The sequence below is a fragment of the Balaenoptera borealis genome (genome assembly GCF_965194805.1).
Source record: "Balaenoptera borealis genome assembly, chromosome: 17".
In the NCBI taxonomy this organism is placed as follows: domain Eukaryota; kingdom Metazoa; phylum Chordata; class Mammalia; order Artiodactyla; family Balaenopteridae; genus Balaenoptera; species Balaenoptera borealis.
Window position 1 is genome coordinate 71243242 of NC_138876.1, and position 26123 is coordinate 71269364.

The 26123-nt window shown below is 45.7% G+C and overlaps 1 protein-coding gene across 1 annotated transcript; it reads right to left on the reverse strand.

The window, feature by feature from the left end:
* Positions 1-39: 39 nt before the first annotated feature.
* VXN (vexin) lies at positions 40-25663 on the reverse strand. Its single transcript, XM_082364866.1, has 6 exons — positions 25112-25663; positions 19225-19280; positions 11237-11387; positions 7163-7224; positions 4356-4447; positions 40-2458 (listed from the first exon to the last, which is right to left on the reverse strand). Exons 1-6 carry the CDS (start codon positions 25176-25178, stop codon positions 2275-2277), a joined length of 612 nt encoding a protein of 203 aa, XP_082220992.1. The 5' UTR covers positions 25179-25663; the 3' UTR covers positions 40-2274.
* Positions 25664-26123: the final 460 nt, after the last annotated feature.

Here is a 26123-nt window from a genome sequence, read left to right on the forward strand (position 1 = left end):
GTGAAAGCCTTCTCTCATTCAATGAAGGAGCCCCAGGCATACTCTTGTGCTGATTTATTAATGTCACAAACAAAGCAGGCTTTATTTTTATTTGAACTGGCCAATGAAAATGTTCTATACAAGGCAAACACTTCATCATGAAATTTTTAAATGAAAAATAAATAAGTTCCAGCCTACGTAGATCTCCAGCTGCCACATACAAATAGAGGACATCAGTTATAAAGTAAATAAGTTAAAATAAATAGTCATAGGATACTCTGATAGGTCCAGTGTAAACTACGTGTTTTCTCCCTACCTTTGTTCCGGGTCCCTTCACCCATACACTGTAAGACTATTACACAGTCCATTGGGAACTTCATTGAAAGAGCACTCGATGCCCAAATCTCCAAGTCATGTTCTGATGGGAAGACTGGGTGTTCGGAGTCTAAAACAATGGTTGAAGAGCAGAGGTCAGCAAGGTGAAAGCCCAGAAGCCCAGGCCTCTTATCCCCCATGCCTTCTTACATTTCACCTGGAGATGTGGAAGCAGGTAATTCAGAGATCAAAAAGCAACATGTGGTCACGGAGCAGCAGCATGTGAGTAACAGTTGAGTCTGAGACCAGTGATGTGGCCCAGGTCTTCCTTGTAACCAAAAAATGGCAATTTCCAACCTGGTCTTAGACTGAAATTCACCATGGAGTCGCTGGTTTTGTTAAGTGGGTTGGATTAATTTAAGCTTCTGAATTAGAAAACAGGCCTCCTGGGGGCAGAGTTGAGGCCACAGATGACACATATACGAGGCACATCCCACTAATCCGCTCCACAGGCAGGCATTACCAATCGATCACCGCACTCCTTTATCTCAGATTCTAGCTCTACACAGCACTCTAGGCAGCCTGTGCCAGTCAATTATGTTTAGCATTTGATATGAAAATTATTTACTAGCCTTGGTTCTTCTCTATGTTCTGAATATTCTTGTGTGAAGGAGTAGCTATAACACAGGCATTGGAGCCTGACACCCATATGGGTTAGGTGCCTTCAGACTAATCATTTAACTACTTTAAAGCCATGTCTATTAAATGGGGAAGGCCACCTAACTCAGAGTTGGCAGAAAGATCGGGATAAGGTATGTAAAGTGCTCACTATCACACCTGGCACATAGTAAGCATTTAATAAATGGTAACTATCATTATCATGTTATCATTTTGAGGCTACTGATGTTGATGATAGAATTGATGATGACATTTCCATTAAAAGAAGGAAAGCCTAATATGATATATTATGAAACCATATGAATGGTTTATATCATTTATATCATGTACTTGTTCTAACTTTGTCAAATCGTTTCCTTCAAATATTGCCCCCAGAGACATATTCCTACCCCTCAAAACCATCCTCAAATCAGTTACTAGAGTAGGCAAAGCAAGGAGTCTGGTACAGAAGCTGAGGACCTGGTATCTAGTTCCACGATCTGGTATCTAGTCACATAACCTCTTAAGGCCCTTAGCTTCCCCATCTGTAGATTGGGAATGATTGTGCTTTCTTTAACAGGAATTTTGTGAATATAAGAGGTAATGGATGGGGGAGCATTTTCAAAAGTTAAAATAATTATACCCAAGCAAGGTATTATTAATTCCACTAGACTGTGTCATTTCAGAAAATATTAGCATTCAAAAATTTAAATCATGTTTTCCTATAGAAAAATCACATGTAAAAGAATAGAGAATTCATGCAGTCATGCCAAATGATCATCAGAACTGATCTTGACGATACCCTCAAATGAATATTAGAACTACTAAGTAAATATATATAGCGCTTTGTCACTAAAATTCCTACCTCATCAAGATGAAATAAATATGGTGACAGGAACAGTGAGAACCATTGTGCTTACAAGTGCCTGAAACATCAAATTCTTACATTTATACTGGAAATTAGAACGACTCACAAGGAAGACTGAGGAATTGCCTGCTTCCTTCCTTGGAGGTCTTTAAAATGGGTTGGGAAAGTTTGATTTTGGTGCCATTTTGCTTGAACATAGGGATATAAACTTGATGACCTCCCGAAGTCACTTTCAGACCAATGGCTTTATCGATTCTAAGAAGGAACAGTTTTCTTTTGCCTTCGAGGGAGGTTCCTTTCCCGTTTCCTGAGCCAGGGCGATTAGTTAGTACTGGAGGGTGATGTGCGTGGACCAGCTAGTAGCAGAGGTGAACGTCGCTCAGTTCCGATCTGGAAGTTTCCTCCCCTTGTGCAGTGAACTCGGGCCAGTGCAGGGCACCTGGGGAGGGTCACCTTTAGTCAGCCTCAAAGGCGCTGTTGGTAGCTCCCATGTATTCAGACTTCTTCTTGTGCCTGGTCCACATTTTCCGGAGGATGCTGGGGACGCCACAGGAGGCACTTCCTGTCAGCGGTAGGGAGGCTTCTGCTCCCTGAGGGAGGGTAGGATACTCTTCAGTCATCTTCTTGAGATGCCTGGATCTGCAGAAAATTCGCAGGTGGGTGAGGAGGGCGGTCACTGTGCTGAGCCCGTCTTTTAATTGCTGCCCTTGAGAAGAGGCGCCAGAGCCCTGGCTCGTCCTCTGCTCATACATCCTGTGACCACGGTGGAGGGTCACTGCTGGGGCCCACGCAGGAATGACACCCCATCCCCCTGCCCCAGGGAGGTCCTTGCATGGGGAGAGGGAAGGAGGTGGCCCTGAGCACACTGGCTCATGGATCCCAAGTTCTGCCCTTGTTCCAAACTCTGCCCCTCCTCACCCCAACCCCCCATCCCTCCACCTCTGCACAAACGATCTTGCTGGAAAGAGCAGATGTCACAAAGCGTCAGCTATTGAAAGCCCATGAGCCCTGGGGCTGAATCCTGCTCCCTACTTACTGTGTGACCTCAGGCAAGTGATTTGACCTCAGCCAGCCTCAGTCTTCTCATGTGCAAAATGGGGATAATTTCATCTAACTCAAGGGGCTTTTGTGAGGAGGAAAATAAGGTCATAAAGCATCCGGCACATCGTCCATCTCAATAAATGTTCATTTTTCTCACTTGCTCTCCTTCAGTGAAAGAATGGCCTTTGTTTTCTTTTCAATAGCCAGGGTCCAGGAACAAATGGAAATGAGAACGTCTAACCTTAGGGAGAAACGGGCCATTTAGAAGAACCCTTTGCAATGCAGCTGCGCGAATGGAAAGGGCGCCTCTCTTGAGGCACGCGGTTCGTGTTTGCTGGTTACTGCAGCAGTCAGCAACAGCCATTGCTGCTCAGAACAATTTGCTACTATAAACTCAATACAATCGAAAAGATACTTTTCTCTAACTAGGTCCCAATACGTTGAGTGGCTTGGCTTTTATCATTCATTCCAGATGGCTTTCTTTCACCTAAAAGGGCTTCACACTGGTCTGTTCCTCCTCTAACTCCCTCAGCTTTCAAGGTGTGCAGACCTTGGGTTGATATTGTGGTGCATGGTCCCTCATGTGAGCATCTATCACCTTCCCAAGCACGTGTCTTTCCGATTCCCAGATTGTAAGCTTCTTAAAAAATGATGCAACCGTTGGAGCTAAGCTCTTCACACATTATCTCATCCTATACTCACAATAATCTCTGAAGAGGTTATGATCATCCCCATTTTTTGGGTTTGGTTTTGTTTTTAAAGAAACGAGGACACAGAGGTCTGAATAACTTGCCTGAAGTCATAGCAAGTCAGCAGCAGTGCCGGGCACGCAGGCAGATCTGAGTCAAGAACCCACACCCTTCATCATCCCCGAAGCCACTTTTCTGCTCTCTCCAGTCTGGAAGATCATGGTGGGGGCGTAAATGTACACGTTGAGTTGAGTTTAAGGCTCTTGCTTGCCATCTTCTTTGTGCCATGTTGAAGGCAGTGAGGGCGTTCCTCAGGGGGCTTATCACTCCTGCTACTCTAGCTGCTGGTTCTGGGTCAGAGTTAATAGTAACGCGCTGGTTATAAATTTGGCTTGAAACATTTGTATCTCACGTACTTTTTACCTGGGCAGGGGCCCTTAATCTAATTCACAAGGCGTTTCTGACACCAGCATGCCTTCAGGAGGCTCTGCATATGGCCTGTGATTACATTTATCTAATTAACCAAAACCCCTCCCTCTTTAGACTTCTCCTAGTCTAAAGAGTGGGGTTAATGAAGTGGAAACCATCAAAAACACTTCAGCTTAATCCTAGGGGAAAAGCTGATGTGGCGTGACAGAAACCCAGGATTATTGCCCTCATTAAAAGGTAATTTACAGCTGGCAGGGATTCTGTTTTAGCTTCTTGAGGGTCTGACAGCCGGGCCACCTGTTACTCTCTGGCCGCAGGAGCAGGACGGGAGCGGGTGGGGAGCCCCGAGGCAGCCAGATTGGAGGCACAGCACTTACCCTCTGGTCAGAACAGCTCCGTTCTCCGAGCCCGGAGCTGCCGCCTCCAGGACGGCGGGAGCTTTCACCGAGATCCGGGCCACCGGAGGCATCTAGGTTGTGAGAAGGGAGTGTGAGGATGGCGCCATGTCCCCAACTCCGGCAGTGGCTGGAGCCATTGGAAAGGGCATCAGCTAAACTGAACTACCATCAACCCAGGGCAATGGTCCTCATACGGCCGCGGGCACCAGCCCCCGCCCCCCCAACTCCGGGGGGGCTTGTTAACGCAATGCTGGGCCCACCCTAGCTTCTGAGTCAGTAGGTCTCGCGTAGGCCCGAGAATCTGCATTTCTAACAAGTTCCCAAGTGCTCTAGTCCCAGGACCCCACTTTGAGAACCACCTACCTAGAGAAACTTGAAAGCAAGCAACTCAATCTTGCGAGGGCTCTGTCCCCCTTGCACCCCTATGGTCTGTGTCCACTTTGCTGTCAAATCCTGCAGGTTCTGCAAGGTCAGTGTCACCCTCTCCCTTTTCTCTGCTGCAGCCTCAGGACCAGTCCTCCTTGGGACAGGACCTCCTTTTTTCCCACAAGACCCGCCCCGCACCCTGGGCCCCTCCTGGATTCACAGGGTCTCGCCACTGCAGGGTGGACTGAGGCCAGCTCTGCACCCTGCTCTTTAAGTCCCCTCACAACAGGACTCCACCTTATCTGTGCAGCTCTGCTTTCTGTCCCAGCAGGGCTGGTCCTGCCTTTCCTGATGCCCACACGCAATGCTGCATCCTCACCCAGCTTTTCCTTCATTCTCTGGATCAAGCCTCATCTCTGCCTGCCCTTCAAAGACCACTTCCTCCAGGAAGCCTCCCCTCAGGCTGGTGCCCCAGCTGATTTCTCTCTGTCTCCTGCATCCCCACAGCACTGAGTCCTTATGTGACATGTTTTGGCATCCCACCAATTCTGTCTCTTTACGGTTGTCTACTTGTTTCTTATGCTGGTGCAGTCTCCCCAGGAATGGCATGCGTACGACAGGGTCTGGGACTTACCCTTTGGTGGCCCTCCTCAGCTGTCCTTAAAGGAGGTGGTGAGTGCTCAAGAAACATGTACCGAATTGAAAAGTCACTGGTAGCCTAAGCAGGGCTAGGTCCCGAGTTCGTTCAGTCAGTGGACCTCTGCTTTGCTCCTCCACCCCACGCCCCAGGGAAGGCTTAAGATCACCACATTCCTGAAATTGCTGGAAAATTCCAGGTTGAGGACACCAGGAGTCACTGCCCCTTCTCTCCCGCAAGGGCCAAAGGTTGTGGGCAGAGTCACTGTGCCACCTTGTGGCCTCTCGGGAGCTGTCCCTCCCCATCGTGCCCGCAGCCCAGAAACATGCTTCTTCCCGGGCTGTCCACCATCCTGTTTGCCCCAGTGCATGTTAGCATCAAATCAGATTTAGCTGTTCGAGCTCTGAATTGCTCTCTGCCCTGGGATGGGGGCCTCCAATGAGCTGCAGGACCTCAGCCCCACCGTCTCAGACCCAGAGGAAAGGATCAGTCATGCTGCCGCTCTGTCCTCTGCACTACTGTCGCCCCCTCCTTTGTGGCCACCTCCCCATCACCACCCTGACCCATCCCACCTCGCTCTGGCCTCCCAGCTGCTGCTACCTCTCTGCCAAGGGCACTGAGTCCAGCCCAGGGGCTGGGGGCAAGTAATCCAAGGCAGTGAGCTGCCCTCTCCCCTTAGCCTTGGGCTCAGCTGAGGGCAGCAGTTCGAGCTGTCACAGCCTGACCACCTTCACTCTGTGGCAACGGCCCAGCCATCCTCAGTTTCCCCTGGGTCCCAGGTCGGGACAGGGGAATCCTGATTGTCCCATCCCTGCCCTTTGTGTGGTTTTCCTAGTACAGGGATGACCTAAATGAAATAATTGGATTAGATTTCCTGCCCAGACCAGGAGCAAAGCGCTCACGTCTCTGTCCAGTTTGTTCCATAAGGACGAGTGGGTGACTCAGACACTCTCTCCCGTCTGTTCTAGTTCTCAGGATCTATGAATCTCGGAACTGATGCCCGCAGAGCCCAGGACGCCCAAGCTGACCTCACCTCCAGCCACCACTCCACCCCTTCTGTGCTAACCCAGGGGACACCCACATTCATGCCCAGAAGATGGTGAAGGAGATGTATTTTTTTCAGGGTGACGCTGAGCTAGACCCAGACATGCACTACCCGCTCCCCCTTCAGGGAAAGACAAGCCGCCCAGCTGGGAGAGGGCAGGGAGCAGGTGGCTTTCAGCTCCTTCAGGTGTCCTTGGCTACAGAGGGCCACCTCGCCCAAGGTCATGCCCTCCTGGGCAGCCTGCATGCCCTAAAAGAGCAGGAAGAAAATATAAAGGATTGGTCAACTGGGTCCAACTCGGGCAACCCAGATGGACAATCCCTGCCCCAGAGCTCCCGGTGGGAGGTGCTTCAGCAGTTCCCTCTGAGTTGATGGTGTTTTGTGTTTTCACAGTGCTCGAGACCCTTGCATCTTTTTACCCCCGTAGCTGCCCCTGCGAATTGGTCAGACACCTCCACCTGGCAGGGGCCTGCCACACAAACTGCTTCTTTCCCCCCCCGTTTGAGGTGTCCGCTAGGTAATACCTTCTGTTTACCTAAGAGCTGAATTTCTGGCAAGAAAGAGAGGGGCAGCCAGTGGTGTGCCACCAGCTGATAGGCTTTAGGAGCAAAGAACCCTCAGCTACACTTTTCTAGTAATCCTCAGGCCTGGAACAAAGGACACTTTGTCTTCATGGCACAGACAGGACAAGAAGTTTAAAGCACAGCAGATACAGCTAACCAGGTTGATTTTACTTACCAAAGCTTTGCTATATGCTCGATTCCCACACAGATTTGCTGATTTGGGTTCAGAAATCCCCACTGCAAAGTTGAACGGAGGGGACGTTACTCAGTGGTACTCTGGGTTCCAGCTCCCCCGGGTTCTGCATCAGTTATCCCATAGCTAATCAATCACAAGCCAGGAATATTCTAACGGCCTTTGTACTGAGCAGCAAAATCACGCACTAGGGTCAGGCAATGGGACAACTGTCGAGTGGGTCACCTGCACCCCTGGCGCTCTTGGGGAGGTTAGAACTAAGGTCTAATAAGATCACGTGTGTGGAGGTGTTCAGTACGGGGTCTGCCTGCAGTAGGGGCTCAGAGAATGTGCCCTTAGCTCCTCCTTTCTTCCTAAGGCGCCAGATCACAGGAGGTTATCAGCAGTTAAGTCTTTATAGCTGGGATCAGTCCTTTAACCTGCCGCTCCTGGACACGCCTCTGTGAAAATGAGCCCAAAGTCCTGCCTGCTGTGGGAAGTAAGCCTCATAATGTGGGAGGATTGGAGGTTATCAGAGTCCTGAGGCAGTGGCATGAGATGTATGTGAGAACCTTCTTTCTATGCCTTTATTTGAGGCTCGACCCACTGCTGGGAATCCAGATGTTGAGCTGAGGTAGCTGGTGATGGGCGGGGGTGGGGTGGAGTGGGGAGGCTGGCCTTCAATAGAGTCCCTCCTGGGGCAGATGTTCCTGGAGGAGCCCCATGCTATCAGACTACAGCGTAGAGAAATACCACCCCCCACCCTGAGGAAAACATCTCAAGGCCAATAAAATGATGTTACAGGCTACCAAGGTCAGACCACGGTGTGCCGTGCTCTGGCGTAAGTGACGATAGTAGCTCATATTTTTGAGCATTTACTGTGTCAGTCGCTGTGCTGAGTGTAAGACTCATAAACATTGTCTCATTTAATCCTCACCACAACCCTCACAGGTAGACGTCATAATAGATGAGGAAACAGAGGCTTTAGAGATGCACAGCAATTACGATGAAGCTGGGTGAGGAAGATCTAGGGAATGGTAAGCTGACCTCTTTGGTGGTCTTGCAAGGCTGGTAAAACTTGACCAAGGGACCCCCTAACCCATTCTGGGAGGAGTTTGCCAGGTGGAGAGACCCAGGAAGGGCAATCCGCAGAGAGAACAGTGTCGGGGAAGGTCCAGAATATAACAGAATATAATGAGTGGTCACAATTACACCACAGCTCAGGGCTGTTCTGTGCATGGATTGGCAGGGACAGGAGTGTCACAGGAGGTGGCCCTGGAGAGGTGAGCAGAGGACTGGGTCCTGGAGAGCCTTGGGCATGGTCTGGAGGGCAGCTGGCGGTGGAGAGGACACAGTGTTTAAAGCAGAGGGTTGGCAGAGGCAGATTCTGCGTTAGGCTACCCTCTGGTAGCCTTGTGGAGCAAGAGCGACTGGTAGCTGAGGACCAGGCTTAGCTGCTACACACAAGGGATGAAGGGAGTCTGAGCCGGTAGCCTGAGATTGGTACCAAGGAGAGATGAGACATACGGAGAAACTGACACTGTCAGTGGTTAGTGTGTGGAGCGGGGGTGGGGAGGACAAGGGGGTACTGGGATAAACATCCCAGCGGCTTGCTGGAAAGATGGATAGTGGCCCCAGCTGAGAAAGGAAGAGAGGTTTGAAGGTGGAAGACGAATTCCATTTGAACAAGTTGATTCTGAGATGTCCCAAGGACATCTTGGTGGAGACATTCCACCGGCCCAGGAGGTGGGTGTCCCCTTTTCTGGGCACTTGAGGTTCACCTGCTCAAGGCTTCAGAGTTCCCACTCTTTCCAAGGTTCCTCTGAGCATATTTCTCCCACGTGAGAAGCCTACAGCACCCAGGAGCCTTCTCCTTTAGCTCAGAAAAGAAACACGTCTCCAGATTTGAGATCCCTGGAGACACACATCCTTCTGATGGGAGGATGGAAAACTCGTGCCCAAGGCCGGTGCCCAGCCTTTCCTGTGGGTCTGGCTTTGACTCAGAAACCCTCCCTCCCTCTCATCCCCTCTGGAATCTGTCAGATTGTGGGAGCTGAAGGAATTGAATCGATGCCCAGCTCCATCTTTTTTTTCTTTTTTTTAAAACCTGACTAGCACATTCCCTGCATGAGCTGACTGTCATATATCAGGCAGAGTCTTTCCATTTCATAACTTGCTGTTCCCCCCTTCAGTCCAAGCTTCCACAAGCTACTTAGGGAGGAAAGTAGCCCCTAAAACCAGACAGCTGGAAAGACATTATTTTCTGGGGGAAAGACGCAATTAGCTAGCAAATCAGGAGACATGAGATTTAATCTCAGTTCTGCTGCTGATGAGCAGTGCACCTTGGGTAAGTCAAACAGTTTCCATGGTTTCGGTTTTCTCTTCTGTAGATCGGCAGGGGGTGCTTGCAGAGATCAGTGGGCCTCCACCTTCAGGGAGGGGGAAAGTCACCCTGGGAGCAGGCTTGTTAAAACAGATTGCTGGGCCCTACCCCGGAATTTGATTAAATAGGTCTTGGGTGGGGCCCAAAATTTGCATTTCCAGCAAGTTCCCAGGTGGTTCTGTGGCTCCAGGGATGCCACTTGGAGAACCACCCATTAGATCGTCCCTAAATCCTTGCTAATCAGTATGTTGTCCTTGGACCAACATCATCAGCATCATCTGGAAGATTATTAGAAACAAAACCTGGGGCCCTACTTGGTCCTACTGAATTAGACTCTGCATAAAAACAAGATTCCCAGGTATTCTTCTGCACATTCAAATTTGAGAAACATGGCTCTAAATTCATTTTGTGATTTTGTAGAGAAGATATTCTTTTTCTTTCTACGCACAGGCACCCACCCAACCACCCACCCACTTATATATAGACAGAAGAAAAAAAATTATCTTCTCAATTTGCAAGGCACGTTGTGATTTCCCTAAGGCTTTCACTCTCCATAAAAATGTATATATGTAATCCCTTAACTAGAGAATACAGCTTGACTTATGGGTTCTTACACGTAGGATCTTAAAAACAGGATCAGGGTGTTAGTGACCAAAGAAACCTTAGAGATCCAATCTAACATCTATGAGGGAGGAAAGAGAGGAGATGGATGGATAAAGAGAGACACTCAATGGAATCTAATTTCAGTTCTTCTAACATACAAAACTGTTGACACCCAACAGCTTTGAAAAGGATGTCCAAGACTTTTTGTGTATTTCTGGAGTTAAAAATAGGAATAACTTGAGGCTGTGGGCATAACAGAAATAACCTAAACCAGGAATTAAAGGCTAAATACGATCACAGACTTCAGCAGGCTAGACACAGACTCCTGTTTAACTGCTCGGGGTGGGAGCCATTTTTCAAAATAGTGTGGAAGGTAAGACTCTAATGTTTCCAGCTTTCAAAACAAATTTGTCTCTAAATTCTTTTTATAAATTGTTGAAATAGTTTTGGTGTGCTGAACTGGGTGATTGGGATTGACATGTATACACTGATGTATATAAAATTGATGACTGATTAAAAATAAATAAATAAATAAATAAACCCTGAAAAAAAAATTGTTGAAATAGTTTAAGTCGTTCAAATTTAACATGGTGGGATTTTAAGATGGCAGCTGATGAAGGAGCCTGTATAATTACACACACACACACACACACACACACCCTGTAAAATAACGTAAGCTTCCTTCGCTTCATGAGTCATGTGTACCCTGGTTTCCTCTCCCCCCAGCGTCTAATGATGTCTACCTCCTCCTGAGTCCCGCAGGACTGCCTGTGGAGCTAGGTGGCAGATGAGAGCATCTTTGCTCACCACGCAGACCCAGCAGCGAGTGTTCTAAGGTAGAAGGTGCTTTGTGGTGCTGCAGTGGCGGGGCACCGAGCAGGTGCATTCACAGCAGGACCGGCATGCACTGGGGAAGGCGGCGGCCCCACGCGCAGGTGCTCCGCCCACCGGGCGTGATGGAGGACGCCCGCGAGGACCACGACGTGGCTGGAGCCAACGCAAGCCAGTTCGCGGACACCGTGGCAGCTGCTCTAAGTGGGCCACTGCCCCCCCCAGGGAGGTTCCGGGGACCCGGGCCGTGACGCACGTACCAGGCCTGGCGGGGGTCTTGGCGGGGTGGGCGCCCTGCGGCCGCGCGTTCTGGAAGCGGCCCGACCTGCGGCCCTCGCCGTCGCGGTGGTCGCTGCGGTGCTGGAGCAGCTCCAGGGGCCGGGACGCGTAGAGGTCGGACTCGATCACCACCTGCGGCGGGGAGGAAGGACCGTCAGCTTGTTCCTCCCCTAGAATCTCAGCCTCCACAGCCGAGGCCAGGACTGCAGCCTTGCGGACGGACCTCGTGCTGACACGGAGCCTTCCTGACTCCAGCCACTGCTGGGAGCAGCGAGGAAACCTGGGGAGACTGGCCTGAAACGGTGAACTGTTGTGTTTAACTTCAGCATGTCCGGCGGCACCATGGTGCAGGAAAATGAGGTTTCTGGGGGCTCCTTACCAGCCGTCCCTTCACAGAGTCAGAAGCCTGGGCCCTCAGGCCCCAGACTGGGGCCAGTTAACTGCCCCAGGGCTGGACATAGTTTGACAATGGAACAGGCTATTTGAAATGAGGACAGGCCCTGGAAAGCGGGCTCTTACTGTCTTTGCAGCTCAGTGGGCGCCCTTGTTCATGTAGAGGACAGCTTTCTGGATGCTCCAGCTGAGGGGAGACCTAGGCAGAGGACTCGGGGCCCAGCTGATTCCCAGGTTGTAAAAAGGAAGAACCTGCTGGCCAGAAGAAGCAGGCACGGCTCCCAGACGCTCAGGTTTCCTCTACTTTGCAGAGTGCCTGTGTCAGCTGGAGCTGAGAGATGAGTTTCCATGACCTGTGGCTTGGTAAGTGGAAATTCTGGCAAGCCAGAACGGAGCGCTACACGCTAAGGTGTTTTCAATAATGATCCCCTGCTGAATAGTGGTTTTGGGAAAGTACATGAAGAGGAATACCCCTTTTGTCAGGGCCCACTGAAATGGGCCTTTAAAATTATAATAAAAATACTTAGGTCATTGAAATAATTTAAATGTACAAATTTGAGACAAATAGTACCATATTTTATCTTAATATCGGGAGTGACAAAGGGAATCTTAGCAATTTTGGACTCATATCGTGCATGTTTGAATGCATAGCCATGACACTGGGGTTGTTCATTCTGAATGTCTTCACTCCTTTGAAGCAGGTTAGAACTTCCAACATTACACTGCAGCTTCTCTGAGGTTTGTATTTACCCATTCTCTTGCTCACTCGTTCCTTCCTTCCACAGACATCCTGCGAGGGCACCTCTGTGCCAGATCCTGGCACTGAGTCTATCTGTGAGTGAGGTGGACCCATTTCAGCCTTTACGTCTAGCCTTTGATGAATTCCCCTCCATTGTCCACATGTAACAATTGTGGAGGAAGCTGAAGCAAATAAGACTGAATCTTTAAGTATTATAATAGGGTTATATTTCAGTTTAGTGGAGAAAAATTGGACCTTTAATAAATATTGTTGAAGTAAATGTCAGGCCACTGGGGGAAATGGATCCATGTCCACACTTCTCATACGAAAATGAATACCAGACAGACCAAAGATGCATGTTAAAAAACAAACAAACAAACAGCAAACACTAGAATAGAATATGGCTCAATATAACATTTGTTACATATAATAGGGAATTATCGCTATGTACATAAAACTCTTACAAATCAATAAAGAGGAAAAAAAATAGAAAAATGGGGCCAAAAACCAGCTGACAATTGACAATAGACATGCAAATGGCCGGTTAACATGAAAGGTGCTGAACAATAATAATTAAATGCAAATTAAAACAAAGTTGGTTTTTCTCCTATCAGATTGTCAATGATGATGAAGATAAATTTCCATTTGGGGTCATGCGAACCTGAGTTCAAACCCCAGTTTTGGTACTTCGAGGCTACGTGGAAAGGGGTCATCCTCTTGACCACCCTTGCTGTACTGGGGCAGAGTCACTGCTGGTCATTCGCAGAGATTTCAGGAACACAGCAGGTTCTCTTTCCCCGTGCCACCTGTATACCTACAGCATCAGGAAACGGTCATGTCCCCAACAGAGGAAGGGGAGCTGTCACTCTTTGCTTCAGTTTATCACAAATAGTCCTTTGCTTAAAAAAGTAATATATCCCAAATTTGGTCTTATCTGGCTTAGGAAATTAACTCTTCTCAGGCCCGTTTTAGGACCCAGACTCATTCATTCTTTGCCTTTGGAGAAAGATGATGGTAATTAAGGATCATTTAGGATTAGTGCCCTTTCTCTTCTGGGCACTGCAGAATGTGGGATTTTTCCCCCAATAATTTAAAAATATTTTTCCTCCAGCTTTACTGAGATATAAATTGACACATATGATTGTATACGTTTAAGGAGTACAATGTATTGATTTGATACGTTTGTAAATTGCAAAATGATTAGAAGGTGGTGTTTCTGTTGGTTTTCCAGCAAGCCTTCAGTGCAGGCTGGGGGCAGCACCTGTCCGCCCTACGCCAGCTCACTGGGGGCTGTGAGGTGCAGTAGAGGGTGGTCTGGACTCACCACCCTGCACAGACAGTCCTCTCAGCTTTTCCCTTTCCTTCCCTCCTCTTAGCACTGCACTCTGCCGTGGTGTCGCCCAGCATACTGGAATTTCCTAGATTAATGGCATTTTGGACACATGTACCATTTGGCCTCAGGGTTCCCCCTGGAATGTGGACCTCCAGGTCAAACGGGAGAGACCTGAGCCTCATTACTGACATTCAAGCCTTTGGCTGTCTACCTCTCATCACAGGTATTTTGAATTTTGTTTTCATTTTTTCAGCATCCCTCTAATGAGGAGTGAGGACTGGTGTGTTTTCCGACCCATTTTGTAGAAGGAGGAAGTAAGGCCGGATGTGAAAGCCTGAGGAGTCCAGGGGGGAGGCCCAGCATTTCCTCCCCTGAAAAGGAAGCAAATGTTTCCTTTTAGGAACAAGAAACCTCAGCCATCCCTCCTCTGCATTGTGGGTGGGAGAAGGGAATGGGGAGGGAGAGAGTGGAGAGGCATTAGCTGCTCTGCCCCCGGTTGGATGTAGGTTTCCCGGGGTGGGAGTGAGGCTGGTTACCTCCCAGGTCCTGACTTAGGGCCCAGTGCCTCAGCAGGGTATCTTCTCGGCCCTGAAGGTTGCCAAAGCAGTAAAGGAAAGAGGAGAGGGCTCAGCTCGGAAGATTTCCCTTTCTTAGCTGGCCTCGTGCTTGCTTCTCATGCCCCACAATTGCGGAGGCTCTGAGAGGGCTCAGGGGCAGTGCATCAGGCCCACACCAGGGAACGGACAGCTGGATGCGTGGCTGTGGCCTCCTGAAAGCCTCCCGACAGCCTGGTTATTTTCTGGTCTGTAGGATATGGTCTGGGCTGGATACTGCAGCTGGTCTTAGAACAAACTGGTCTGAGCACAGGCTCTTTAGCACCCTGAGTACAAGGGTGAGATTGGGGAATGGGGAAGGGGTGAAGGGGAGATGTGTTTAATGTTGGATTTTCCTTTCCAAGTTGAGCAAATTGCCTGCTGAAAGTAGGGAATGTCCTTGTGTATCAGATTCACTGTGATAAATTGATGCTTCCCTGCTGGGTTCAGATCAGAGACCTGGGGGCTGGTAGGGAGTTAGAAAGACAGGTGAGACCTAGGTGGTGGAGGATCATCGTGGTTTTGGTTGACGGCATCCAGAGTAAAGTTCTAGCCCAACTCCCTAATTTTACACACAGGGAAACTGAGGCCAAAGGAAGCCGTGTGTCTTCAAGGTCACAGAGCTATAAGGGGCAGAGCCTGAACAAGGATCATGGTTTCATAACTTCTAAGGAAGTGCTCTTTGTAAGACCCATGGAAGTGCTGACATCCAGGTAAGAATTTTCAAGTGCAGTTGATTGCTCAGTGCATTTTGAAACATCAGATCACCAGACAGAAAAATCAGATCACCGCTCCTCCACAAGGTTGAAATCTGGGAAGAATGTGACATTTGCACTTCCATTCCTCCATCTTTCCTGACGATGGCTGCTTATTATGAAGGGGCTGCGAATCTCGGTGTCAATGGCTCCATTGCACTGGAAGGCCTAACTAACCCACGCTTTGGTGTAAATTTATTCCTTTAAGCTACTCTTATGATGTCTGCGGCATCAGGATGATCAGGATGTTAGTAAAATTGCCTAAGAATCGGAGAGTTTGGGGAGAAAAAGACTAGTGAAACGATCTAGAGAAGGAACAGTGGGTGGCTGTAGAAGAAGAAAATGTAACTTACGAGGGGTCCAGAGAGAGAGGAAACTGCCGCACTAAGGATGATTCAGAGAGGAGAGAGATACTTGTAAAGGCAGGAACCTGACATCCATATGGTAGCCCAAGGGGTGAGAATAGAGACAAATAAGAATTTCAGGACAAAGTCATAAATATTGGTACATTAGAGCAGCTGCAAAATATGAACGATTTTCTCGGGGACTCAAAGGGAAGCCAAGAGCCAGTTGGATGAAAAAAGATCAGAGATAGTTTTTTCTTCTTTGGGACTCAGTTCCCCCGTCTTTGGTGGATTAAGACCTTTCCTGTCTTTTCTAATTTGATTGTTCTGTACAGCTGGGTCTGAGTTTTATGAGCAAAGGATGAGTCATGCTGTTAGGGGAAATTAAAAATTCAGAGGAGAGCTCAAAGGCCAGAGAGCATTATTAAGCTGTCTTACCTGGAGGAAGAATGCATATTTGAAGACAAGACCCTAGCTTCTGTTTTTTCTCTTTTTTACTTCCAAAGCAATTTTTATTTGTATTCATATACTTGAGTCATTTTTTTTCCCCTTGGAGTAAAAATGTTTTAGGGAGGGACAGTCATAAGCCATTCCCAGGAAAGCTGGGAGCTTGGTTCTACAGAGCCTGGCTGAAGTCAATGGATGCTCCAGGAGGCAGTGCCCCATGTTTTGGGGGCTTCGTGAATCTCATGCCCCTGTAGCTTCAGTTCCACCATAGAGAGTTGTCTCCTTTATTTGGGTTCTAAATCCCTTGAGAAATTTCTTCCCTAGCACCCTATTTATATCCTAGACAGTATGATTTAGTTTCTATTTTTAAGCTTTTGTAATCACAGTTTTGTCCTTATAAAGCCAGTAGGTATTGGTATAAGTGGTGATTCAGACAGAAACACTGTTTAAGGTTAGAAATTCAAGGCAAGAACTTGGTTGAAAACTAAATATTCCTAATTCCCAAAGGATCTTCCCTGAGTCATGAATGACTTGTGGCTCCTTCAAATCCAGAGTACAGATCTTCCTTGACTTACAGTGGGGTTACGTCCTGATAAATACCCCTAAAATATCATAAGTTGAAAATGCATTTTATACAGCTAACCTACCAAACATCATAGCTTAGCTGAGCCTACCTTAAACGTGCTCAGAACACTTACATCAATCTATGGTTGGGCAAAATCATCTCACACAAAGCCTATTTTATAATAAAGTGTTGAATATCTCATGTAATTGACTGAATACTGTACTGAAAGTGAGAAACAGAATGCTTGTCTGGGTCCAGGATGGTTCTGAGTGTATCCTTGTTCACCCTCGTGATCGTGTGGCTGGTGGGAGGCTGCGGCTTGCTGTGCTGCCCAGCATTACAAGAGAGTATGTTGTACCCCATATCGCTAGCCTGGGCAGAGATCAAAATTCAAAATTCCAAGTATGGTCTCTGAATGCATTTCGCTTTGGCACCATCGTAAAGACAAAAATCATGAAAGTCAGACTGTCATAAGTCAGGGACCAACTGTAATGCCAAACTCAAGTCTGTGCTCAAACTCTAAATTACCTACAAACAACCCCTCCCCTTTCCATTTTTGGTGACACCCACTGCTCCTTGAAAGTCAGGAGCATTTTCCTTCTAGACTGTGTGCTTAAGTTTTTAGGGATCATGAGAAATACAAGAATTTCTTGCACTACAACAAAGAACCCATTAAAAGCCCTTTCTTTCTTAGTATATAAATATTCTCAAAGTCATTTTAAAAAAAGGATAAACCACTGACAGAAAAATGAGCAAAAGACATGTCTTTTAACCCATAGGGAGAAAATATCAAAATCTATGAAACGATGAAGAATGATATTAATTACTAAAGAAATGCAAATTAAAACAATGAGATGTTTTCACCTATCAGATTGTCAAAGGTTAACAACATTTGATACCATATAGTGTTGGCTCAGGTGTTCTGGTAAAGGTAGTTTAAAACAGTTGCTAAGAATTTGGCAATAGCTATAAAATTTTTTCAATGCTCATATGCTTTGAGCATTTTCTTTCTTTTTTAAAATTGACATATAACATTGTGTAAGTTTAAGGTGTTGATTTGATGACCCAGCATTTTCATATCTATGAATTTATCTTCAAAAACATTTGCATAAGAACATAAAAAATACGTTCAAGAATATTTCTTGTGGCATTGTTTTAGTGGAAAAAATGGGGAAACCCCATTTATTGATGATTTGGTTAAATAATCTAGAAAACATCAGATTTGGTTTGGGTAAAAAATTATAGTACATTCATTCATACAGTGGCATACTATGCAGCCTCTAAAAAGAATGGAGAAGATCTGTATGTATTAATTGGCATGTAAAGATGCTCAAAATTTGTTTAGTGAAAAAAGCAAGTTGCAAAACAGCATGTTATTGAGCAATAAAGTGTGATAATTATACATTGTTACATGAGAAATTTTCATTTAAAAAAACTCCAGTGCTTATTGAATGTTCAGTATGTATCAGGCTCTGGACTAAGCAGTTGACATGTATTAAATCATTTGCTCCTTCCAATGGTTCTTGGGATGTGCGCTCTCACTCTCCCCATTTTAATGCTAAGCAAGTCAAGTCCTGGAATGGTTAGGCAATGTGCCCAAGGTCATATAGCTAGAAATGGATAGAACTGGGATTTAAAACTGGGAAATGGAAGAAACCAGGCAGTTTGACTCTAGTCTGCATACCTAACCACTATGTTCTATAGCTTCTCAGGATTTTCTGATATCATAGTTTACATCTTTTCAGTATTTGAAATTTTGTAATGGGCCCATCCTGCTTTGGGAATTAAAAAAGTAATAAATGTATATAAAACAACAACGACTAAGACCAATCTCATTCCCAGGACACTTAAAAAAATCTTTTTAAATGGAGAATAGAATTTTAAAAATTGAGATACTTGGAAAATCAAAATAGTGTTCTACAAAAACAATTGTGATAGAAACTCCAGTATAACCAAGAGGGAACAATTAGCAATTAAAATAAAACTTTTAAAGTGCAAAGATGTATTGACAGCTTATATATAAAGAAATCTGTAAGTAAAATGAGAAATTCACAGGCTCTAAAGACATGTAAACTAATTTTAAGGTAATGCATGTGCTTATTAAAGAAGCAAAAAATAATACAAAGAAATGAAAGCCAGTGCTGGTGAGGCTGGAGGGAAATGGAAAAGCATTGTTGGAAGCCTGGCAGCTGTCCAGAATTCCCGGTAGTATGTGACGAAACTAGAAGCAGAAACCATCTTTTAAAAATCACTGTTCTATTCTCCGCTCTAGCACAGGAGTAGGAATGCAAATGATGGATGGATGGATGGATGGATGGATGGATGGATGGATGGATGAAACTGTTCTTATCCTTTTACTTGTTAATTCTACTTTGAGGCCTATGCACCACAGGATTAATCCAAAAAATAGTATTTTGTACAAATAAATTCATTGTACTGCTATTTATAATAGTGAAAAAGTGGAACATTGCAAATGCCAACAATAGAACACCCAAGTCAGGGACGCTCTACCCACACTGTGGACTCTGTTTAAGAAAAAAATGTGTATATAAAATGAAAATTACTCTCTGTGGGGAAAATGACAGAAGGGGGTCCAGTTCAGGACTGTTTGTTGTCTGGTGGACATTTGTCAGTTGTTTTGGTTACGTGGAGGATGGAGAATGCAACAGCAACATGGGCTATGGAAAACTTTCCAGGCCGTGGAGAGCGTGGATGGAGGGGGGAGGTGGGGAGTGAAGAAGCTAGACACTGCTTTTTTAATGAAAGTCAACAAAAGGGATCAAAACTGAAGTTTTCTTACATTCTTGGTTAAGAGATGTTGAGAGCTCTTGACTCTTCTTCTGGCTGGACTGGACACTGCAAAGAGAGAGAAAGGAATGGTTTTAGAGAACACCTGTGAGACTGATGTAGCTACAGTAGCAATACGGAGAGGGTTTGCACCTGGAGTGGGACAGGGCCCAGAGGAGGGGGGTTGGGAAGAAGAGGCGGGTGCAATTGCAATTTTATTTTTATTTTATTTTTTTAATCTTTATTGGAGTATAATTGCTTCACAATACTGTGTTAGTTGTGTTAGTTGATGTTGCACAACAAAGCAGATCAGCCATATGCATACGCAGGTCCCCATATCCCCTCCCTCTTGAGCCTCCCTCCCATCCTCCCTATCCCACCCCTCTAGGTCATCGCAAAGCACCCAGCTGATCTCCCTGTGCTATGCTGCTGCTTCCCACCAGCCAACTCTTTTTTTTTTTTTTTAAACATTTAACACATTTTTTTTTAAAGTATTTATTTATTTATTTATGGCTGTGTTGGGTCTTCATTTCTGGGCGAGGGCTTTCTCTAGTTGTGGCAAGTGGGGGCCACTCTTCATCGCGGTGCGCGGGCCTCTCACTATCGCGGCCTCTCTTGTTGCGGAGCACAGGCTCCAGACGCGCAGGCTCAGTAGTTGTGGCGCACGGGCCTAGTTGCTCCGCGGCATGTGGGATCCTCCCAGACCAGGGCTCGAACCCGTGTCCCCTGCATTGGCAGGCAGATTCTCAACCACTGCGCCACCAGGGAAGCCCCAGCCAACTCTTTTACATTTGGTAGTGTATATATGTCGATGCTACTCTCACTTCGCCCCAGCTTCGCCCTCCCACCCATGTCCTCAAGTCTATTTTCTATGTCTACCTCTTTATTCCTGCCCTGCAACTAGGTTCATCAGTACCTTTTTTTTTTTAGATTCCATATATATGTGTTAGCATATGGTATTTGTTTTTCTCTTTCTGACTGACTTTACTCTATATGACAGACTCTAGGTCCATCCACCTCACTACAAATAACTCAGTTTCATTTCTTTTTATGCTGAGTAATATTCCATTGTATATATGTGCCACATCTTCTTTATCCATTCATCTGTTGATGGACACTTAGGTTGGTTCCATGTCCTGGCTATTGTAAACAGTGCTGCAACGAACATTGTGGTACATGACACTTTTTGAATTAGGGTTTTCTCAGGGTATATGCCAGTAGTGGGATTGCTGGGTCATATGGTAGTTCTATTTTCAGTTTTTTAAGGAACCTCCATACTGGAGGTTTCCATAGTGGCTGTATCAATTTACATTCCCACCAACAGTGCAGGAGGGTTCCCTTTTCACCGCACCCTTTACAGCATTTATTGTTTCTAGATTTTTTGATAATGGCCATTTTGACTGGCATGAGGTGATACCTCATTGTAGTTTTGATTTGCATTTCTCTAATAATTAGTGATGTTGAGCATCTTTTCATGTGCCTCTTGGCCATCTATATATCTTCCTTGGTGAAATGTCTGTTTAAGTCTTCTGCCCATTTTTTAACTGGTTTGGTTTTTTTTTTTTTTTTTTGATATTGAGCTCCATGAGCTGTTTGTATATTTTGGAGATTAATCCTTTGTCTGTTGTTTCATTTGCAAATATTTTCTCCCATTCTGAGGGTTGTCTTTTTGTCTTGTTTATGGTTTCCTTTGCTGTGCAAAAGCTTTTAAGTTTAATTAAGTCCCATTTGTTTGTTTTTGTTTCCATTACTCTAGGAGGCGGGCAATTGCAATTTTAGATGTTACTTGGTCCAGTGCACCAAAGCTCATAGCAGCACTATTCATAATAGCTGAAAGGTGGAAACAACCCAAATGTCCCGTAACAAATTAATGGACAAACTGAATGTGGTATAGACATACAATGGAATATCATTCAGCCTTAAAAAAGAATGGAATTCTGAAACATGCTCTAACATGGATGAACCTTGAAAACGTTAAGCTAAGTGAAATAAACCAGATACAAAGGGACAAATATTGTATGAGTCTGCTTATATGAGATACCTCAACTAGTCAAATTCATAGAGACACAAAGTAGAACAGAGGTTACCAGGGGCTGGAAGAAGGAGGGAATGGGGAGTTGTTATTTAATGGGTACAGAGTGTCAGTTTGGGAAGATGAAGAAATTCAGGAAATGGATAGTGGTGATGATTGCACAACCATATGAATGTACTTAATGCCACAGAACTGAACACTTAAATAGTTAAATGGTAAATTTTATTTACCACAGTAAATAAAAAAAAAACTTGAAGCATCAGTTAGCCATAAAAAAGTTACCTGGTTGGGAAAAAGGTGTGCATTTGGTTGAAAGTGGAGGCACCCGGACATCTCTTTTGCACATTGACGCTAAAGTGATTTACTTGGTTTACTTGGAAGTGAAATCCCACCCTGCCACTGCCCTGCCTAGAATGGAAATGACTTGTTGTCACATCTCAGATTAGTGCTCCGGTGAGAGCTGTGTTATTTTCTGCAGGGCGCCTGCTGCCACAAAGCCAGGCGAGCAGAGGCTGGTTAAGAGCCAGGGCTCCGGACTCCTTTCACTTGGGTGTAAAGCCCAACTTGACCACTTGCCAGCTGTGTGACTTGGGCGAATGACTCATCCTTGCTAAGCTTCACTTTCCTCATCTGGTAAAACTTGCACCTACCTCAGAGGGCTGCGGTGAGAATTAAATGGTCTAATCTTTATCAAGCCCTTGGCCCGGCGCCTGGCAAAGAGTGAGTTCCCAGGAATTACTGGTGATTATTATTGATATAATTCTCCTCTTTCTCTGCAAGGTGAGGGCAGGTGGAAGGAATAGGTGATAACTTCTAGAGACTGTAGCCTCTGTCAGGAGTTGTCTTTCTGGAGTTTTCTCCACTTCCCCCTGCTGTTCCCCGACTCCCCTTGCCAACCCTGCCGCATTGTTGTTTATCCCCAAGAGAATTATTTTGAATGCTGTTCACCTTAGAATTAAACCCACTGGTGAGCTTCAGGAAATAACTTCTGGTATAACTTCTTGGTAAAACCACAGATTTTATCTTTTATATTTACTGTGAACTGTGCCTATGAAATCTTTCCCTTAAAGGGCTCTCCTTCTCTCTTCCGGAAGTAAAAATACACACTTGTCCTCAGTTACAGACTTGATCTATGTCTTGTGCCTTAAAATACTTAAGAAACACCATAACACTTGCTGTCGCCATATTTTTGTGAGCTTTAAGATGGCTCAGCTAAAAAAAATACATAGATTTAGGTTGAACCCATTATATATGTATGTGTGTATGTTGGAAACAGGGATATGATACAACGACGATAAATGTGATAATGGCTCGCATTGAGCTTTACTAGGTGACGACTTATTTCCTTCTCTCATTCACTCCTCACAGCAACTCTTTGGGGTTGGGTGTCTTCATTAACTCTATTTCTTAGGTAGATACTGAGGGTTAGGGTCACACAGTTGGTGGTGGAACAAGGCCTGCGCTCTTAAACACTAGGTTGCTGAACTTGTGCTCGGTAAATGTTTTGTTCATTGCACGTTGAAGACACACGGCTAAACAGGAGCGTGTGGGAAAGGGCATACCAGGGAAGACTATAACCCTTGTTAGAGAAAATCAAACCAACCTCTATTTCTGCAGGCAGGGAACGTGGGGATGGAGTGAAGAGTTACCAATCTCTCTCATAAGCAGTGACTGAGGAGGACCTGGCCCCGTCTTCGCCCACTGAGAGCCTTATGCTTGATGCTCTGGAGGAGGCGAGATGAGGCAAAACAAGGCGTAGGAAGAGGCGGACTTCTTCCACTTACAGTCTGATATAAAACTGCGAATATTCCTTTTCTAGAGAACAGCTTCCTGAGCAGTGACATGTCCATGAATACTGATGACTGGTTTAATACCAGGAGGTGGCCATGAATAAAAATGGCAAGAAAGAAATACAGGATGGAATATTTATCTTTGACTAAACGTATTCATTGCTCAAAATATGGAATAAAAATAGAAATCACTTTGTAAGTGATGTATTTAATGGTGCTTACTACCATGCCAGGTACTGTTCTAGATGCTTTATGTATTTTGTCTATATCTCATTTTTTCCCCCCATAATAACCTTGGGAGTTAGGTAAGTTCTAGTTCTTCCTTTTTTATAAGAGTGGAAACTCAGGCCCAGAGAGGTTAAGTGCCTGCCCAAGGTCACACAGCGTACAAGTGGTGGTGGGTCTCTTGACTACTCTGCTAAGCAAATGGATTCAAAGGCCCTGTTTTGAATGATTTTCTTCAGGTGAAGTATGACATTGCTCCTGAATTGTGTAATAAGTTTTAAATTTAATAGGGCCATTCAGCTTTGATGTTTTTCTCCCTTAAATTTTTTTAAATGGAAAAAAATTATAGAACATAGACATTTTAACATTTTCATATTTGCTTTCAATTTGTTTTCTTCTCATACAAAAGAAATAACAAATGAGAGGACAAGTTTTGGTCCCTTTTCTACTCTTCCCCAGTTCTACTTTCCTCCCTCTCCAGGGCTACTAATATCACTAACTTTATCTGTGTCTTTCCAGCCTATGTTTTTTATGCTTTTCTCTAGATATGTATCCATAAACAATATATAGTACTGTACAAATTTAATAATTTTTAGCCTGCTTTTTTTTTTCTCTCAACATGATGCTCTTGAGAGCTGTGTCCACACACATAGATCCAGTTCTTTTCCCTGTTGACTACTGTGGAGTATTCCAGAGTCTGATGACACCACATTTTACCCCTTCCCCTCTTCAAGGACATTTAAGTTGTTTTCAGTTTTGCCCTTGGAGACCCAGTGGCCCTGTAAGCATCCACGTATAAGAGCATTTACAGGAGTGGAACTGTTGGGTCAGAGGGTCGGCTGTGACTTTTCAGGTACATTCCCGAGTCTCCAGAGGGTATCCCAACTTCAGCACGTGGGCAGACTCCCAGCTTTTTTTTCTCTCCCTCTGTCTGGCAATAGATGTCTAAAGCTTAATTTATGTTCTGCTGGCTTTCTCTTTGTGGCCAGACTGAGTCTCTCCCTTCCCCCCAGGAGTGGCCATGTCGATGGCTGACATGGGAAGAAGGAAGGGGTTGTTTGAACAGGGGGTCACAGCACCAGCAGACATCCGGCCCTCTTCATTCAGTCTGACAATGAGACCAGGGGCTAAGCCGGGCTCCCGGGCTCTCCCAGCAATACAGAGGCTGCAGGGAGAGCACAGGGGTGGTAGGAGACAGGGCCCAGCTCTGCAGGGGACAAGGGAACTATCCAGGGACACAGAGCCCTTCCCGGGCCTTGACACCATTCACCTCAGAGCAGCAGGGCTTTTACAAAGTCACACTCTTTGGCGGTGCCAGTGCCAGGTTAAGTTTGGGAGCGCGGCCCTGGGGTCTGTGCAGAGGCCAGCCCGGGTCAGGGCATTCTTGGACCACTTCATTGGACTTCAGGCCACTGCCAGCAGGATCCCTCCTCATATTTCACGGCACAGTTAGAAATCATACTTTTGAGCCAGCTGCTTCTCATTTCAGAACCCACTTGCTCACTGGAGAAGAGGAAAGAATCTATCTGCCCTGGGAATTTTGTTTTCATGTCTGTTTCCTAAAACAATGGCTTGCTGTCACTTTCGTTTGGCGTACTGGGTTGCCAGTATCGAATTAAGTAAAACGAGGAGTAGTTAGCTGCCCTCATTTCCCCTTTGATGGATTGTTTCTCAATGATTGATGTTCATCCATATGCCTCCTTTTCAGAAACAACCACAAACACCGTCAAAACAGAGAGACCATCCGACCTCAGAAACCTGGGGGTAAACCGTAGTAAGACAGCATATGACTGTCTTTACCCTCCTGCTTAACCTGCCACGTTAAGGAAACAGTCAAGGGCAATTTTACTCACCCTTGGAAGGAATCACGGTGGTGAAAACTTCTATATTTTCATCACTGCAGCTGTAAATCTGATGCATCGTTTCAGCCTTCTCTCCCCAAAAGTGCCTGGGAACCGGAGGCCTCTCTCTGAACCCCTAGTCGCGAGGTTTCCTAATCCAGTCTGGCTCGGGGGTCATTGTGCCGGTCCACGAAAGACAGGCTGGTGCTGTGATCTCATCTCATTCCAGAGTCTTCACCGCAACGTTTCCTAATCCCATCTGTCTTTTTTTTTTTTTTTTTTTTATGAATCCTATTATTGCGAACCTTTGATGGAGCCTGGAGGCTTCAGTCCCCTCGCGGCCAGGATGTATTTAACATTTTTATTTTGCCGTGTCTGCCGCAGTGAATTTGGAAGTCTTTTGTGAAGTGGTGATGAAGTGAAATCGCCTACTCGGGTAGCGTAGCGCCAAGCGTGGCTGGAGGATTTTACCGAAAAGGAAACGTGAATTTTGGTACCAGCAATTTCCCTTTTCATTTCAGAGATGAAGAGGCGCTTTTTTTTCCCCCTCCCTCCAGAACTGGCTATTCAGTAATTTGTCATGTGTCAATTTGGCTTCCTTGAAAGTTTCTATTTTAAACAAAAGGACTGTTCTTCCAGAGCGTTCTCGCCTCATGCCAGTACATGACAAGGCTGACATTTCTAGAGAGCTGTGTGTTTAGCATCTCCTGTACAAGCCTGCAGGTGCTTGCAGGAATGGGGGTAACAAGCAGTGCCTGACGCTTGAGGTGCCCAACTACAGGGAGGTTGTATTTTTATTATCCTAAATGTCCTAATATATTGTATACTGTCCTAAATATCCTACTGTCCTATATATATCTCCTATATTTTATCCTATATATTCTATATACATACACAAAAATATACATACACAAAAATAAGGTATACATACACAAAAATAAGGTATGCATACATACACAAAAATACATACACAAAAATATACATACACAAAAATAAGGTATACATACACAAAAATAAGGTATGC

What these genes read in the sequence shown, in the direction of transcription:
- VXN (XM_082364866.1), bottom strand. Translation starts at nt 25,178, where the DNA reads ATGCATCAGATTTACAGCTGCAGTGATGAAAATATAGAAGTTTTCACC. An exon ending in CACCGTGATTCCTTCCAAGG is followed by an intron (nt 19,281 to 25,111) that starts GTGAGTAAAATT and finishes CTCTCTTTGCAG; the next exon opens with TGTCCAGTCCAGCCAGAAGA. An exon ending in AACATCTCTTAACCAAGAAT is followed by an intron (nt 11,388 to 19,224) that starts GTAAGAAAACTT and finishes TCCCCGCCGCAG; the next exon opens with GTGGTGATCGAGTCCGACCT.